This window comes from Haematobia irritans, chromosome 1 (genome assembly GCF_050003625.1).
Source record: "Haematobia irritans isolate KBUSLIRL chromosome 1, ASM5000362v1, whole genome shotgun sequence".
Classification (NCBI taxonomy): domain Eukaryota; kingdom Metazoa; phylum Arthropoda; class Insecta; order Diptera; family Muscidae; genus Haematobia; species Haematobia irritans.
The window spans coordinates 94,401,022-94,420,774 of NC_134397.1; the positions used below are offsets into that span (position 1 = coordinate 94,401,022).

The window sequence follows — 19,753 nt, forward strand, 5'->3', positions numbered from 1 at the left end:
TTTTACAACTTTTCGACTAAGCAGTGGCGATTTAACAAGGAAAATGTTGGTATTTTGACCATTTTGTTTGAAATCAGAAAAACATATATATGGGAGCTATATCTAAATCTGAACCGATGTCAACCAAATTTGGCACGCATAGCTATAATGCTAATTCTACTCCCTGTGCAAAATTTCAACTAAATCGGAGTTAAAAATTGGCCTCTGTGGTCATATGAGTGTAAATCGGGCGAAACTATATATGGGAGATATATCCAAATCTGAACCGATTTGGCTGATATTTTGCAAGTTTTCGAGACTCATAAAATATTCGGATGTACGGAATTTGAGGAAGATCGGTTGATATACACGCCAATTATGACCAGATCGGTGAAAAATATATATGGCAGCTATATCTAAATCAATAGGGATCGTCTTTGAGCCGAAACAGGAGCCTATACCAAATTTTAGGACAATCGGACTAAAACTGCGAGCTGTACTTTGCACACAAAAATACATCAACAGACAGACAGACTGACATCGCTAAATCGACTCAGAATTTAATTCTAAGCCGATCCGTATACTAAAAGGTTGGTTTATGATTACTCCTTCTTGGCGTTACATACAAATGCACAAACTTATTATACCCTGTACCACAGTAGTGGTGAAGTGTATAAATAGTTTACAAAATAAAATTTTTGTCATGTATATTTGATGAGCGATAATTTTTTTATGTATTTTCATCTCCTGAATTCGAAAATAGAGGTTAAATTTTTATATGGTACACGTTTTGAAATATACTTATATTTTTAGTTTTTTACTACACGCGAGAATCACATCTCAAGCTAGAAATGTCCGGTTATATCGTCGAATCTGTGATAAGTTAAGTGGTTCTAAATATATCGATGAAAATTGGGCACATTTTCAACATGTTTTACAGTGATTCTGTGCCGGTGGAAAAGTACCAACCGTTGAAATTTCGTCCGGTTTCTCTCTATGCTCGTAATGGTGATACTTTAACGTAAGAATAAGACTAGAAGAAAATGACAAAGTTGTAAACATATTTTTTGAAAATGTGCCCTTTTTTAATATATTTTGAATCACTTAACTTGTCACAGATCCATATTTGTTCTACATCTCAATACCTTGCATTTAAGTACCAATAACGATATAATAGTACATTTTTAGCACGAGAAATGATTTTTCTAATGAAAAATGGACGAAAAACTAAAAATATATCTCAAAAAGTGTTTCATTAAAAAATGTTTAACCTCTATTTTCAGTATACCCAGAAAAAAGTACCTTCGGAAGAAAGGAAAAAATGTTCATAAATTTAGTATAGCCAATTTATTTCCATTAAGTTAAATTTTTGTTTAAAATAATAAAATTTACTTGCTTCAGTAAAAAATCCTAAACTGAAAGCAGTTAGGAATAGTTCATTAACTAGAATAAGGCATGGAATTTTACTAATACTGATTTCTCCACTGGGTATAAGAATTTACTACTGAACAAGAAAATTTTATTCTCTGATAACAAAGTATTCGTAAAAATAAACAAAATATGAAGTAAAACCAAGTTTCCTCAAATTTAGTAAAATTTCTTATAAAATGATAATTCTGACTTCCTTTATTATAGAAAGCTTATCATACATACTTAGAAAAATTATTACCATACGGGCTCAAATCAATACCGTACGTTATTGATAGTTAGCCAACCCTGTATGGTACAATATCAATACCGAACGGTACAGGCGGTACACAAAGCATGAAAGTACCATACGGTATTATGAAAATACCAAAATGGTATTAAAAATAATACCTAAGCGGTATTAATATTTATACCATTAAGTTATATATAAACAGTGTGGTATTACCAAATAATACCAAAACGATATTGGGTTTAATACAAACCCGATATTTGTTGTTATAATACATATTAGTTCAATAAAACACACGTAATAATGACTTTTCCTTCAATGCATTTATAAAATACATAGTACATACACTTCACCACTTTTTTCATGCAAAATTATTCTTTGAATTTTATGTCCCATCACAGGCTCTGTATGCCTCAAGCTGTCTGTTGTGAGATTTGGAAAGCTTTTGTATGTCTCTTACGTACCTAATAAGAGAATGGTTCCGAATTAGTAAACATTAATAATACTAAAACATTTTATACTTACGAATACTTCGCTGTATCCACAAAAATTTAGTTTTACTGTCATCATGTTTTCCAAGAAATATTGCAATTAACGCGTCTATTAACTCTATGTGAACAAACTAAACTACTAAGGCGACAACTTTGTTTTTAGCAACGGCGACATATCATATGCTACGGGTATGTGATAGTTAATACCATAATAATACCGGATGTAAATGATTTGATAGAAAGTGGTATCAAAATTAGAAGGTAACGTGAACCAATCAATTAATACCAAACGGTAATAGCCACGTACCGCCTTTTTTCTACCAGTGTACGAATAACACTTGGCATAGAAAAATATTTTAGTTCATTCGTACTAAGAAGTATTCAATCCTTTTAAAACTTAAGGATACACACTTGTTAGAATATAGGAAATTTTCCTATATTTATTTTATCTACCTGTAATGGATACCTGTCATGGATGTAATCGATATGTTTGCGCGTGGGTTGTTTTTAGTTGGAATTGCGTTGTTATGGTATACGGAGGGATTGTTAAAAAATAATATAATAAATAACAAATAAAATATATAAAATATTTGTTATTTTAAATTAGTGAGAAAAAATTACGTTCGTGATGGTGTATAAAGAAAGAAAACAGAATAACAACCCCTTCATTCGTCTTCATTTTGGAATCTTCAATTAACAGGTAACATTCAGTGATGCGCTTTACAGACTATCTGTTATTCCGGACGGAATGTCGGTGTTTGTAAAGAGTCTTATAGTGTGTCGGATCGATACGACTTGTCGGCGATAACTAAATAATCGGTAAATGTGTTATCGATCCCATAAACATGCAGCAGTATCGATTATGCCTTCGGACTTAACTTATAATGTGCACAATATATGGGATATGTTCGACACGAGCACTGTCGTCCGGAATAACTGATAGTCTGTAAAGCGCATGACGCTAACCTTTTGGGAAAAAATTGGTTTATGATTTTTTTATATTTGTAGGTATTGAAATTGTAAAAGGAGGACAAATTCGTTACGCAGCAACTTATTAAAAGTGAAAGGTACAAGAAGAAGAAAAAATGCGTTTTACTGTTGATGACATTACATGGAAATAGTGGAATAATAAACTAATATTTCAAGGCCAGTCGATGCTGTTGATTCTTAATAAATATATTTAATATATTAATAAAACGTGTATTTTATTGAAGAAAAAATTGCCTATATAAATAAATACAATTGTATTTAAAAACGAAGGTAAGCAGTTGTAAGTTTGAAGTAAAAAGGTTTACAACAAATAAGTAACAACAAAAAAGTTCAATAAAATCATTCCATATATGAATTCAATTCAGTTAAATTTTTTCATTCTGTAGTATAAGGGTACATAAATATAGGAAAATGTTAACTAATATATGGAATGCATTCTACCTAATTTAACGAAAATCACATCGTTCAAAAAAATAAAAATGTCTTTGGCTCTATACGAAGTACAACTTTCTTCACAATGAGTTCATTTTAACTTAAAGAAGGGTCTCTTTTTTCTGGGTGTAGATGAAAATACATAAAAGCAACCTATAATCAAATGTAAATTTTAGTGTAAACTAGTGTAATTACTAATTGCTTTTTTACTTATTTTCATTACAGATTGTTATGTTTTATCCGCATGTATACGGCCAAAGAAGAAAAATAAACGAAAATAAATCCTGTACAACACTTCAAATCAACTTTCAATACTTCGATGGAATTCAATTTATTTCAGACATTTAATAAATGTAGAAGTTATTGTATTAAATGAATTACGGCATTCATTTCAACTTATCCTTAAAAATGACTAATTTTGTTGCTGGGACAACAAACATTTGTAGTTGTTATAGCAGTAAAAATGTTAGCTATTTCAACTAACGCAGTTTACTATTTCGACAGCGATGTTTGTCAAAAACTTTTAGCAAACGCGTTTGCTAATTCAACAGTATTTGTTTGCTATTTTTGCTGATGAGTATGAGTAACAAAATTTTTTTCGGTGTAGGTTAGGTATAATGGCGACCCACAACTCCATTTTCACTTAGACTTTTCAGTTAATTATGATACCACAATATTGATTCTCTGTTTATCACTGAGTGCAGTTCGATTCCATATTAAGCTCTATAGCCGAGTTCGAACGGCCTTTCACCATAATGTTAAGCACTTTGAGGAGCTTTTGAACACCTAAAATTGTCACCAACATTATTGACAGGGGATAGACCACCGCAAAAAAAATTGAACCCATTTAACATATATATCACGATGAATATACGTGTAACAATTACAACCCAGCAGCTTGTATGTTATACAATTCTCCAACGATGTAGGCCAAGGATCAACTCGAATCTTCTCCTACATCTTGTACTTCTTATACGACCTCGATTTATATCAAACTCCGTGTTTAAATCTCCATCATCATCAAAATACTCGGCTTTATATTCATATTCGTCACTAACTGTCCTAGTAGTAACAAAAATTGATTGAATGCATGATATTGCACATATGCAATTATATGGCATATATTATATGGCATAATGACAGTTCATATAGGCTAAAACGCATAAACCCTGCCTACATTTCATGGCTGAATAAGGAGGTTGAATCACGATAACAAAAACAAAAATTTCAATATGTTGTTTACAATTTTAAGAAGTCGAAATCAGCTGATAAAAGAATCGTATGGCATTGGTAAAAGTGGCAATTATTTATTCTTTCAATTGTCCTGAAAAAAATAATTGAAATCCAGAGAAAATTAAAGGTTCAAATTTAATTGCGTCAACTATGAGTGATTGTGAAGTGGATAATTCATCCGAGGAACGCCGATATGAGACAAATAAGACTATAATACCCACCAACGTTAAGAATTGAAGTCAGTCAAATGGCTCTTCGCCCGAACCGAAACATGTACAGTCCAGGCGTGTATAGATTTGTATCTGGCGTTTTCTTTTCAATGGCTCTATTGACCATTTTCCTTAATCTATATCTGTCCATAAAGCTCGAAAAATAATTGTATAATTAGATATAATGCATTTGGACGTCAATTGCCTGTTTCGGTATCAGGCTAACATGAAATATAATAAGCAACGATGAGCCCGTCGTAAAACTAGGAAAAACACGACTAATGTACGCGTTAGAATTGTTGTTGTATCCTGGAAACCAGTTTCTGTAAGTTGTCACATGCTGTAGTTGACTGTAGAAACAATAAGCATTGTTCGACTGTTCACCACTTAGGTGAATTCTAACAAATTAGCTTTCTAAAAATAAATTTCGTGTTGTTGCATTACTATGTAACAAAACGAAATAAAAATAAGATTAAGGGACTGGTAAGTTATATGAAAAGATGATGTACAGTGGGAGAAAAAATGATTCAATTTGTAAGAGGAAAATTCCCAAATGTTTTCTCCATAAGGAGTTAGCATAAAGGGCCCAAAATTGAGTTATCTCTCCCAGCCAGATTTATACTAAAGGCTGTGGAAAGGTTCATTCGCCCGAACCGAAACATGTACAGTCCAGGCGTGTATAGATTTGTATCTGGCGTTTTCTTTTCAATTGCTCTATTAACCATTTTCCTTAATCTATATCTGTCCATAAAGCTCGAAAAATAATTGTATAACTAGATAAATTATAAGAAGCTAGTTGCGCTTGGCGTTTCACAAAATATAAAATGGCTCTTGTAACAATAGTGATGACAAAATACTTGCATCTACATTTCATACTTTTTCATACGCTTCCCCAATCACAGTTGGCGATTGTTTCATTGTCACTTACGTGTCAGTGGTAGGGATGAGGATGAAATGGAACTTTGAAATGCTGGCAGGGAAATTGCAGATATGATATCATTCATCGTAGAACACTTGTTAATATAATTTGTATTACAAAACTATATACGTAGCGTTTAGAATAGAGTAAACTCTTCGTTTGATATTTACACTTAAAAAAATTTTAAATAAGTTTCATAATATTAAAACAAATAAGTTAAATTTTTCGAGGTACTCAAAATACTTATTTTAATTTCGCTTTAATTAAATGAAATTGTTACGATACCGGATCAAATCCTTATCAAATATAATCCACGGCTTCCAAAATGTGAATAGGCAAAAAACTAATACTACGTTCGCACTAGACACGAAATCCTCGTAAACGAGGATTTTGGCCGAAATCCTCCTAGATCTCAGTAGATTTGCAATAGGCAAATATCAGCTGGCTCATAGAGGATTTCAACAAAATCACTTTCAAAATTCCATATACTGCCGTGCATATATGCAATGTCATGCAACGAAGGGTTAAGCATCATTGACACTTAATGAAGACTCAAATTTATTAATAAAAAAAATCCTCAAAAGTCACAAATTTGAAAAGATTAACAGCCTATTTCTGCTATCCGAATTCTAGTCTTCGTTAGCATACAAAACGAAAAACAGCTGATTTTTGTTTCTCTAAGGGGTATCTAAACGAAAATCGAAACGAAAGTCAATGCGAACGAAGACGTAACGTAAGCTCTAAAATTGGGTTTCTCTAACTCGATTCGTTCGCATTTTGACGAACTGAAATGTCAAAACCACTCACCTGGTAAAGACCTTTCGTTTTGTGGAAAAAGGCATTTATAAATAGGAAAAACTTAATTGATAAATTGATTAAAGCTTTATATATTTATAGCTTATAAATATGTGATAAAAGTTAATTACCCTGCCAACATTTTTTGAATTTGGGGGCGCTTCAGAGAATCCCCACTACGTCGAAAACAGTCGTATACGATATCCAAAACTCCTCGGAAAAGCGCCGTCACTATTGAGAAGTTGTACCACGCCAAGTTACTACAAAAAGTATCGCATGAGTGCAATTATTAGGAGCCCTTCTGGATACATTTAGAAGAGCCCCTTCAAACAATCAGACAAAGTGCATTTTAAGATAGTTGTAAAAGAATCATTGTGGTCAAGTAAAACACGATTGTTTAGATGTTTATTAATTTTATGAAACATTTATAAATTCTCATAATTATAACATTTATACGGCTATCACATCACATTTAACACATTTTTATGCATTAATAAGAGATTGATGTTGAGTTACAAGTTGTAAGTTAAACGTTCCCTGCCAACATTTTTTGAATTTGGGGGCGCTTCTGAGAATCCCCACTACGTCGAAAACAGTCGTACACCATATCCAAAACTCCTCGGAAAAGCGCCGTCACTATTGAGAAGTTGTACCACGCCAAGTTACTACAAAAAGTATCGCATGAGTGCAATTATTAGGAGCCCTTCTGGATACATTTAGAAGGACGCCAATAAGAGCCCCTTCAAACAATCAGACAAAGTGCATTTTAAGATAGTTGTAAAAGAATCATTGTGGTCAAGTAAAACACGGTTGTTTAGATGTTTATTAATTTTATGAAACATTTATAAATTCTCATAAATATAACATTTATACGACTATCACATTTAACACATTTTTATGCATTAATAAGAGATTGATGTTGAGTTACAAGTTGTAAGTTAAATGTTGTAGCGTCTATCAGCCAGTACTTTTATTCCCAATGGAGGCAGCGTGTCTGGAAAAATATTTGAAAAACTATCACTTTATTCCATTTGGAAAGTCAAAAATTGTTCACCAATTTACTTTTCACAATTTTAAGCGTAATAACTATGTTTTCAGCACTTTATTTTCGTTTTCAATGAAATAAATTATAATAAGCCAGTTGCGCTTGGTGTTTCACAAAATATAAAATGGCTCTTGTAACAATAGTGATGGCAAAATACTTTCATGCGAATAGTGATGGCAAAATACTATCACAGTTGGCGATTGTTGCAGTGTCACTTACGAGTCTGTGGTAGCGATGAGGATGAAATGGAACATTGAAATGCTGGCAGGGTTATATCGATCTATTTTTTCTTTATAACCGCCATAGAGACCGTTTAAAGTCTAACAGCCTATTTCTGATATCCGAATTCTGCTGTTCGTTCGCATACAAAACGAAAATCAGCTGATTTCGGTTTCTCTAAGCTCTATCTAAACGACAAGTGAGACGAAAATCAATGCGAACTAAAACGTAACATTACCACTAAAATTGGGTTTCTCTAACTCCATTCGTTCGCATTTTGTCGAACAGAAATGTCAAATCCTCTCACTTTGCACAAACCTTTCGTTTTGTGGAAAAAGGCATTCATAAATAGAGAAAAACTTAATAATTGATAAATTTATAAACGCTTTTTGGTGCAAATATATGATAAAAGTGGTTTATATCGATCTATTTCTCTTTATAACCGCCATATAGACCGTTTAAAGGAAATTCTAAAACGAACAAACGCATACATTTGGAATGAAACACTCATTAAAAGGAAAACCGAAACCTAATTATTGCAGATATATAGAAATACAAATACATATCTCTACGAGGGCTAATTTCTTAAAAAAAATATTGAGCAAACCAAATATCAACAATGAGAAAAATTTGCAAAATAAACGGCGATGCCAGATTGAATTTTTTGCAAAATAATTTTTAAAATGTATGGGCCTTTTTCAAGTAATTGAAATAATTGAAATCTGGTAATATTAGCATTTGACAGCAACGTAAGTCAAGCGAACGAAAGGAAGTTAGAGAAACCCAAATCTAGACGAAAGTGAGTGACTGCCGATCGTTCGCAATTGCTTTCGTTCGGATATCAGAAATAGGCTGTAAAGGTAATTACTATGTTCGCTTTTCTAGTTGAAATTTTCGTGGTTACTTTATTAAAACAGTTCAATATAAAGCAGACAAATTAAATCAATTAATGCACAGTTTCTTGTTCCTCTAAATTTTGGCAAGACATTATTGGAATATGTTTGTTTTCATTTATAATTTTGATTATTTCAAAAAAAGTAATCGCGAAAATAAAGTAATTTTCAGCTCGAAACCCGAACATAGTACTCACCTTAACACGAGCAAACACATACATTTCGAATGAAACACTCATTAAAAGGACAACTGAACTGTAATTATTGTAGAAATATGGAAATACAAATCCTTATCTCTCTACGCGGGCTAATTTGTTAAAAAAAATATTGAGCTAAACCAAATATCAAAAGCGGGAAATGTTTGCCAAATGAACGGCGATGCCAGATTGAATTTTGTGGAAAATCATTTTTAAAATGTATGGGCCTTTTTCAGGAAATTGAAATAAATGAGATCTGGTAATGCCAGCATTTGACAGTAACGAAAGGAAGTTAGAGAAACCCAAATCTAGACGAAAGTGAGTGACTGCCGTTTGTTCGCAATTGCTTTCGTTCGGATATCAGAAAGAGGCTGTAAGATTATTTTCACCAAAAATCTCTGGATTGAAAATAAAAAATCCCGAATGCCATCCCTGTTACGCACTAATATATACGCTTTGCGCCTACGTTTTGGTAAACATTGATACGACGTTGTGTCGTACTGATTCGGCACCGGGACAAGAGTGTATATAGTAAGTTGAAAAGAAAAAACAACAGAGTGTGATGAACAAAAGTCATTCAACAGTCAACAAAGCGGTACATATACATTTACAGCAGTAACTTTTTCAAACAAAGCAAAACTACACTAGCATATATTAACACAAGCGGCGGTATAGAAAAATGGAAAATTCTGAAAACCAAACGATAATGGAGACAAGCAAGGAGGACTTTCCCGATGCTTTTGGATCTAACCCTAGCGCAGGAGGCGTTGGATACTATAGTAGTAGTGGATACCATAACTCCACTCAACACGGCGCTATAGCACAATTGGCCAACAAGGGTTTCAATTCATCAACCCCTAATTACACTGCAAGGATGCCAACTGATCGCCACGCTGTGGAATACAATATGGGTCATAGAAATCGAGGTCTAGGTAAGTTTTTCAACAAAGTGGCATAGAAAGATCCTAGAAAAACATGTTGAAGTGCAATTTCTGATACGTATAATTTTCTGACGGCTTAAAATAATAGTTTCGAAAGGTGATCAATTAGAAACATATAATGAGTCATAGGATAATCGATTTAAAGCTTAGGATTGCATTATGTCCTCCAACCTACAACTACAACAAAGAGATGGCTATTAGAGGTGTGCACGTGACACGAAATTGTCGTGATTCACGCGTGAGTCGTGAGTCACGCTCATGGCAACGGCGTGAGCGTGATTAACAAAGCAAAATGTGCGTGAGCGTGAGTCACAAAATATTATCTTCGTGAGTGTGCGTGAGTAAAGATTTACGCTCACGAAAATAATCCCGCTCACCAACATAAAACGCTTAAGAGTTAAATTCATTTACAATTTTAGTGACATCTGGGATGTTAAGAGTATAATAACGCTCTGGATTTTAATAATGTTCATATTTTCAGACACGTCGCTAAGGTAAATTACTCAAAAAATTGTTCGTGATTCACGACATTTTTCGTGAGTCACGATATTTTTCGTGCGAGCGTGAGTCCTACCAAACAATATCGTGCGTGAGTAAATTTTTCCGTCGCGAGTGTACGTGAGCAAAATATTACTCACGTGAACACCTTTAATGGCTATAATTTAGGCATATGTATCATTCCTTCAATTAAGGTTGAATCTAAAAACTTTTTTCACACACTACTTTTTTGTGTGAAACACCACCGAGTGAAATTATTCAAATAATAAAGCTCCAACTCCGCTGAATAAATTGGATGGTATGATGCAACTACCAAAAGATACGGAACTGTGGGTGACAACAACGATCTTTTCAAGTAATTTCCCTCTAGTATCTTGAACGTCAGTGAAAAGAACTTTATAAATCCTAGAATTGTAGAGATTTATCCTAATCTTACAATAATAAAAAAAAATCATACAAAAACCAACTGATCAAGAAGCCCAGTTTTAACAACTATAATAGAATAAAAGAAAGTACATTAGACTAATTTATTTCGTATATTTTCTTCCCATTAGCATTGATTTTCAACCATGAACATTTCACAGTGCAAACACTAAAGTCCCGATCAGGTACTAATGTTGACTGTGATAATTTGGCAAGATGTCTTAAGCAACTTGATTTCGATGTTCAGATACACAAGGACTGCACATTAAAAGAGCTTGTTCGCCATGTTGAGTGGGCTGCAAACCAAGATCACACGAATAGTGATTGTATATTAATAACAATATTATCGCATGGAGAGCTTGGTTATATATACGCTAAGGATACTCAATACAAATTAGACAGTATTTGGAGCTACTTTACTGCCCAACATTGTCCCACATTGGCGGGGAAACCGAAACTATTTTTTATTCAAGCGTGCCAAGGAGATCGTCTTGATGGCGGTGTGACTTTGAAGCGGGTAGTAACACAAACCGATGGTGAGTCATCCATGAGTTATAAAATCCCTGTACATGCAGACTTTCTCATAGCGTACTCTACTATACCGGGATTTTATTCGTGGCGAAATACAACTCGTGGCTCTTGGTTCATGCAGTCTCTTTGTGCTGAACTCGCTGCAAATGGAAAGCGATACGACATATTGACATTGCTAACATTTGTATGCCAACGTGTAGCTGTAGATTTCGAGTCCTGCACACCAGATACACCAGATATGCACCAGCAGAAGCAGATTCCATGTATTACAACTATGTTGACAAGAATATTACGCTTTTCAGATAAAAATTCCACGCTGCCCGCAGCAAGAGTGTAGACATTTACTTCAAAATTCTAATTTAGCTGGGGATGTTAATAGATGTATTTCCATTACAGCATAAGAAGAAATTAATACTTTTAGCAAATATTAGGTATACCAATCCACTTATTCTGTGCTCAAAATACATAGATATAAGCAGCCATGGACGAAATGTCGATCTCTCATTATGTAAGAGTAGAGGGTGGGGTTTTACTTATACCGTCGTTCGAAATCTGCTATAGAAAGGAGCTTAATACAACAATTTTAGACTGTTTTACGATTTCTGTCTAATTGCTAAAAAGCTACTACAGTAATTTGACTTATGTGGGAGTTTTTTTTATTGACGAAAAAATTTTTGAAATTGCTTTATGTATCTCGAATTTCAAAGTTTTCCGCGATAAAATTCAATATTCGTATATAATAGGCTAATTATGTCAAATTTTTAAGTCCATAATTCTAAAAAAAAGCGCTGCATAAAAGCGTTGATTTTTTTTCTTCCAGTGATAAGTGTGAAGGTCAATGAAAAAGCTCACATTTTCCCAATTTAGTTTTTCTACTTGTAGTTTTATCAATAGCTTGTTATGTACATAATTCGGTTACACATAATACTAACATTTGCTTTCACTCATCCTTATTGTTTAATGTTTTTCAATTACACGGTGACTAAGCAAATGTGCTTATATTATAAATCCATATATGGTAAAAAAATCACATAGTTCTATTAACTTAAACAAAATGAATATAATGGAGCTCAACAATTTCATTAACATCCCCATAAATGAGTACCTAGCTGAACATAGGGCATTTTCGGAATTGTAACACTGCAATGCATGTACTATGCAACATATTCGTAATTGCAACGTCGGCATACTGCAAGCGTCTTTTGTTCTATAAAGCAACAAGGTTGCGCAAAACATATTTAAATCAGGTTGTGTTAAAATGAGTGATGCAGTGAACGAATAAATATTAAATTTGTTAATTATTTGTATAGCTGATTGTTTTCAACAAATTTTTAGGTTTGAGGTGAATGTCAATTGCTCTTAATTAATAATTGGAACAAAAGATTCAAAACATGTAGGGGTTTTCTATCTTTTTGCAAGCATCTTGCAGTAATAAACTGCTCTTTTTATACTTTAAAACCCTTTTTTCCGGCTAAACTCGAACTTAATACCCACCTTAAACAATAATTCAACTAACTCACAATTAGATATTTTCCATTTCCGATGTTTTTGCGATCTACATTGCAACATACAAGCATCTGCAACAGCTGTGCAACAAACTAAAAGTTGCGCAGCAATTGTAGCCCAACATTACATTTCCGAAAAGACCCATATTTGATTTTTAAGTATTTTAATTAAGATAATATATTTTTGTATACCATTAAAACTGTGTATATATTAGTTACTCAATTATAAGGGAAACGGTAAGTAAGAGAATCAAATATATTGTGGGTATGATATGTAGCTCATGTCCAATTTTAAATACAGTAGAGGTCTTTAATAGGAAGGGAGTGCTCTGAACGGCCTGTATAATATCACGATAGGTAAATTCTAAGAGATTTTGTACAGGTTTGTGTTACAGACTGTGCCAAGGGTTTTTTAAATCTTCGAACGATCCAATCGCCCACTTCCCCGCCCCTTCCGACCGTGAGGTCCTCGTCCCCATAACGTAGGGGCAGCGTACACACCATAATCCGGACCATAACAGGGTGGAGGCAGGGGATGTAAGCAGCTACAGAGAAGGACTCATCAACACACTCATCTTTAGCGTCGCCTGGTCTGATAAATGACGTCTCCTGACAACCCGTCATTTCATTGGGATCGGACCACCTCCCCATAATTCTATCAACCGACCCTCCGATTTCATAACCTCTGAACGCCGGACGTTTATTAATCAAAAGAAAGCCAACTGGGAAGGCTTCCCGTCCCCCTCTCATGTTTATGTTGTCCAGAGGGTGTTCCGGGACATCATCAACGCAGCAGCCGCTCACTTCATACCCGCTGGTCGAATTGCCCAAGTGAGGCCCAACTTCCCAGCCGAAGCGGCGGGACTCGCCGTCGTGCTAAACCTGCTGATCCTAGAATCCGAGAATTAAATCTATGAATCCGCGATGAACGCCGTCGTGCTAAACCTGCTGATCCTAGAATCCGAGAACTAAATCTAGAGATTAGTAAGATAGTCGACGAGCACAAGCGGAACACTTGGTTTGAGCATCTGAAGCAATGTAACTTAGGCACAGGGACTGGTAAATTGTGGTCAACAGTTAGAGCCCTATCGAACTCCGCTATAAGGGATGATGGGATTTCAGTCACCTTTGGCGACGTGACTGTGAATTATCCGAAGAGATGCGCAAAATACTTCAACCGACAGTTTGTTGAGCATCCCGAGAGTGTTAGAGCGAAAAGGAGAGCCACTCGTCGCATACGTGGTCTCCGAGCCGACGACACACCACAATTTACTGCAGCCGTAGTTACCAATGTCATCAACAGCGCGAAACCATCCAAGGCGCTAATGCTGAAGTACCTGACCAGACTCCTCAATTTGTCCTTAGAATCACTCATTATACCCGATGTCTGGAAGATGGGAAGGGTGATTCCACTACTGAAACCAGGCATAGATTCGAGTAAAGGTGAATCGTACAGATCGATATACCTTCTCTCGCCAGTAACCAAGACATTTGAGGCACTACTCCTCCCTAGCCTTGTGGAGAATTTTCCAGCTGCCCACCATCAACATGGATTCCGTAAGGTACACAGTACGACGACAGCCTTACATGCCATTTCGACACATCAATAAGGGACTTAATCGGCCCAGGCCGTGTCATAGGACGGTCCTCGTGGCGCTTGACCTATCGAGGGCATTCGATACGGCCAACCATGCCGCATTATTTGAGGACATCGTGAATACGTCCCTACCGGCAGGAGTGAAGCGTTGGGTGCTGAATTATATGTGTGGACGCCAGTCGTACGTTGAAGGGACAAGAAGTCAAAACCCCGTAGAGTTAAACAGGTAGTTCCCCAGGGTGGGATGATATCTCCGGCACTGTTTAACATCTACCTGTCCTCGATTCCACGCCCACCTGACTGCGTCGAGATTGTATCATATGCGGATGACTGTACAATCTGGGCCCAATGTTGATGACATCTGCGATCGTTTAAATGTCTACTTAGCTAATCTTACCAGTTATTTCACTGCGAGAAACTTGAGGATATCCCCCAAATCCTCAGCCACACTATTCACTACATGGACGACAGAAGTGCGCAGGCAGTTGAATATTAGTGTCGATGGCGAAATAATTGGCCACTAGCTGAAGTACCATAAAAATGGATGAAATCACAATAAACTGTTACAACAACAACAAGGACTCATCAGCCGGATATATTACATTACAAGACTAAATACTAGCATATCCAACAAAAAATGCATTAAGTATCCAAATATGCTAAAACTCAATACTTTAGTTAGTGTCAATTAGTTAATAGATTGAATTAAAATCAATGCACATCCTACGAATAGGCTCTACCGAGGCATAATTCGAACGTTGAAAGTCAATGAAAAGGTACTGGTAATTCCTAGAAGCCCTGAAAGGAATATTAATCCTAATTCTAGATATCAATTCCGAGCAAGGAATATCTAACTAACCTATAATTCATCATAGAGCTCAACATCGTCCGACGGCTCTTAAGAGTGGGTAAATGAATCAACCTAAATCTAGAAGTGTAAGGAGGAAGAACAAAGTCACTGTTCCAATGGAGATGTCTCAAAGCGAACAACAAGAACTGATTCTGCACCGATTCTATCCTATCAATGTAAGCATCATAGTGAGGATCCCAGTAAAATGCCTCTTGGTAACATAAGGTCCCAAAAACTCCTTCGCCCAACGCTGTATGAATCCTAGAGCCCAGATGCCTTATTCACCATCGAATTAATATGATCATTAAAATTAAGATTACGATCCACGAGCCCCGTATACTATACCGAATATCAATAGACATAGATCTGAAGAATCGCATAACTCGCATTTCTTCTAGTTCAAATCCATTAGAATCTCCCTACACCAGTCACCAAAGCTATCCAAATCATCCTGTAATAAATCAGCTCGAGCCGAATCATCGAACGAGGAGAATAACTTAACATCATCAGCATACATCAAAATTCTAGAGCTGACTCTCGACTGAGGTAAATCGTTTATAAACAAAAATAGGACAGGCCCCAACTGACTACCCTGAGGCACACCCGTTGGGACATCAAAACATCTCGAATAGGAATCCCCAAAAGATACGATCTGTGTACGGCACTCAAGATACGACGAAATCCATCCCAAAACAGCGCCGGTGAATCCAATCCTATCGAGCTATACAAAAGGTGACGAGTGTCATGTGACCCTTGATTACGGATGGGACACACGTCAGCTACGCTGCTATCAATCACTGATCTTACCAAAACTGCCTTGGGAGGTATCTCTCCTCCGGTGCTATGGACGTTGGTCGGACACCGAGAACAGGATTAACCTTGCAGCTTCTCACCGCTTCAGCTACAGTATCCTCATGAATCCTGTTCAGAGCTGTCTGGTATGATGCCTAATCTAGGGGCTCTCTTTTATAACGCTGAATTTCGCGCTCTAGAAGGAGTAAGATCAACCCTTACATTCCTGGGTGGATGTTGTCTATCCACAAAATGGTGATTTGGATAACAGCTTCGATAGCAACCCATGAGGTACTGCTTTGACAATATTTAATTGTGTCGACGCACTGGGATGATAAAGGTGATCCCGGGGCGTACTGCGGAGACATCCTGTTGCAGTTCTAATGGCAGCGTTCTGACAGGTTTGTATGTTATTCCACTGTGTATCACTAGTCTGCGGTGTCCACACTGGCGCTGCATAGTTTACCACTGACCGGCCAATTGCCTTATATGTAGTCAACAAGGTTTCTTTGTCCCCACCCCAAGTGCTGCCGACAAGCGACTTGAGGACCTTGTTTCTACCGCGGAGATTATCACAAATTGCAGTGGCATGGGCGGACGACTTAAAAGGCTGTCGAATGTGACCCCGAAAATCTTGGGGTAATTTGTGGTCGGAATTATTGCGCCGTCGACCATAAGCGTAGGAAGGCCTCTGGGGAGGGGGCTTAGACCCCCCCAGAAAAAATTTAGCCCCCCCCAGAATTTGAAAACCTATTTACGATTTTACATTTTTATAAAAATTAAACAAGTATATACAACCGCACAGAGTTCGATTGTACATGAGACGTTCATGTACAATCGAATTACTTGGTTTGTGGTAGCAGTTGCCGATGGCAATGTTTGAAGTCTGATATTTATGAAATAGAGCTGTGATTGAAGTTATGGTTTAGTTGAATAACTAACAGACTGTTTCTGTATGTCAAACGAGTTCAATCGATCGACTGAAATGCCTAGAAACAGCCGTTTTTTGGTTATAAATTCAGCTGTTTGTTTCCATTTTAGTCGATCGACAGAGCTCATTGGACATACAGAAACAGGCTGTAAAGCTCTTTTATTATATTGTTTAGTCTGGTTTAGTCATCTTAATTAAAAAATAGTAATTGGTATTAAACCTACACACAAAAATTTTTTTTCTGATTCAATCACCAAATTAATTGATCCAATTAATTTTTTAATTGAAATGTCTTCAATCACGAAAATGATAGTATCAATCACAGTTTAAATTGGGCATATAAAAAATTCTTGATTAAAAAATTAATTGATTTTTTCAGCAAATTTCAATTAATTTTTTAATTGATTCAAATGATTGTTTGAAATACATTTTAATTAAAAATTAAAAAAAAAATCAGCACTTTTTTTAACTGAATTAGTCTTCCGAATTTTATTAAAAAGTTAATTGTATCAATTATTTTTTTAATTAAAAATTTTAAAATTTTCCATCATTGACTTAATTAACTTAATGTTTCTATCATGATTAAAAAGTTAATTGTATCAATTAATTTATTAATTGAAAAAAAATTCAACTTCAATTAACTTTTTAATTGGAAATATTTTGGTGATATTTTTTTCTGTGTATTCTTTCATAAATTAATATCTTAATAATGCTGCAAAAAAGCGTCGCCAAAAAAGAAGTGAAAATGTTCTTTTTGGGTCCGAAAGTGGTGCACAATTGGCGGAGAAGCGAGGACATTTTTGGAAGTGCTTTCAAAGTTGTGCCTTTAAAACAAATCCCAATTTTTTCTGGGAAAAGTGTACTTTTAGTTACTTTATTATATATTATTTTGATGTCTATTTTTGTATTCTTTTTTATAAATAAAACAATAATTGAACCTATAAGTTTAGTCTATAAATGTTTAGCTAGGGGGGCTATAGCCCCCCTAGGAAAATTGTCTAGCTACGCTAATGCCGTCGACTCTGACATTCAACTGCCTGCGTACTTCCGCCGTCCATGTAGTGAATAGTGCGCCTGAGGATTCGGTGGGAGATATCCTCAAATTTATTGCAGTGAAATAACTAGTAAGATCAGCGTGGTTAACGTTCAATTGATCGCATATTTAATCAACAATGGGCCTGGATGCCAAGATTGTACAATCGTTCGCATATGATACAATATCGACGCCGTCAGGAGGGGTGGAATCAAGAACAGGTAGATATTAAACAGTGCCGGAGATATCACCCCACCCTGGGGAACTCCCTGTTTAACTCTACGGGGTTTTGACTTCTTGTCCCTGAATTCCACGTACGACGGGTCCGCACAGATAATTCAGAACCCATCGCTTGGTTCCTGCCGGTAGTGACGTATTCTCGATGTCCTCGAATAGTGTGACATGGTTGACCGCAGGGCCGTCTTTAACCTTTTAGAGGCCCTGGGCGTATAATGGGGTCCTATGACTTTGACAGAACACTATTTTGTTATAATAAACAAACAAAAATAGATAAACAAGGCTTTTATTGTTATTTGCATTAAGCGAATAGATAAATGTAATATTTGCCACAAACGAAGCATTCACAGGTTAGTGATTAAAAATCTATGTAAGAATTCAATTATATTAGAATTCAAGAAATTTCAGTTTATTAATTCTTTTGTAAAAAAATTAGGCAGAGGTAGAATTAAAATTTTAAAAAATCGATCGATGGTTAGTGGTACTTTAAACCGGCAACTGTAACGATAAAACAATATCGATTAGAACACCCGACAGAGCAGAACAACTTTAAACGACTTAACTCTTTTACAACTTTTTACGACTCAATCATCTTTTCTCATGAACATCAGAAGTTGGTTTTAGGGAGACTGTCATCAGGGTTGCCGCCTAATTTATGTCGTTTGAAGAGGAACCCTTCTAGATTTGAGACAGGCAAAATCGATAGGTTAGGTTAAAGTGGCAACCCGATTAAGTTTCAGGCTCACTTAGACTATTCAGTCCATTGTGATCACTTCTTCAAATTCTATGCTTTTTAGCACATCACATCCCAGCAAAAAAAATGGAAGTACTTCTATGGGCACAACTTTAAAATCACTTCCAAAAAATGTCCTCCAAAGATGTTCATTATTTTAACTACTCAGGAATTTCCTTTAATTCAATTTTTTATAACACGCTTTTTTCAAAGGGCATTTTAACTTTTTTGTTTCAAATAGGTTAAAAACAGAGTAAGGATTTATAAAATGTTACAAATTATTTAAATGTTGTAAAATAAAAATGGTAAATCCATTCTAGAAAAATTGCGAATTTTTGGAAATATTTGAGGTCAAAAGTTAAAGTAGAGTGCATTAAAAAACATAAAAAATATGTGTTTGGCAAAATATCATTTTTTTTTGTAATTTACATTCAAAACACTGTATTCGGGTCACACCTTAAGAAGTGAAGCAAATTCAGTGCAACGGCTGTGGCAATTGTGGACATCCGTCCTATGACAAGCCCATGTTAAATTCATCGCTTCTGTGCCACTTCCGGATCCAAGAAGCACATTTTCACTCCTTTTTGGCAACGGTTTTTTGGGATTCTGTGGACATCAGTGAT

General features: G+C 35.6%; 1 protein-coding gene and 2 long non-coding RNA genes across 4 annotated transcripts; 1 reads left to right on the plus strand and 2 right to left on the minus strand.

The window, feature by feature from the left end:
• Positions 1-1,940: 1,940 nt before the first annotated feature.
• Positions 1,941-2,344, minus strand: LOC142240144 (uncharacterized). Its single transcript, XR_012723177.1, has 2 exons — positions 2,162-2,344; positions 1,941-2,100 (listed from the first exon to the last, which is right to left on the minus strand). It is a non-coding gene; the product is annotated as an uncharacterized LOC142240144 (long non-coding RNA).
• A 5,161-nt stretch (positions 2,345-7,505) lies between these two features.
• LOC142240149 (uncharacterized) lies at positions 7,506-8,013 on the minus strand. Its single transcript, XR_012723178.1, has 2 exons — positions 7,768-8,013; positions 7,506-7,699 (listed from the first exon to the last, which is right to left on the minus strand). It is a non-coding gene; the product is annotated as an uncharacterized LOC142240149 (long non-coding RNA).
• A 1,413-nt stretch (positions 8,014-9,426) lies between these two features.
• Positions 9,427-13,157, plus strand: Drice (Death related ICE-like caspase). 2 transcript variants are annotated; one of them, XM_075291152.1, is made up of 3 exons: positions 9,427-9,991; positions 11,053-11,457; positions 11,509-13,157. In XM_075291152.1, the coding sequence occupies exons 1-3, from the start codon at positions 9,739-9,741 to the stop codon at positions 11,787-11,789; spliced, it is 939 nt and encodes a 312-aa protein (XP_075147267.1). In that variant the 5' UTR covers positions 9,427-9,738; the 3' UTR covers positions 11,790-13,157. The 2 variants fall into 2 exon arrangements, with proteins under 2 accessions (XP_075147267.1, XP_075147266.1); XM_075291151.1 differs by having other exon boundaries at positions 9,436-9,991; positions 11,053-13,157.
• Positions 13,158-19,753: the final 6,596 nt, after the last annotated feature.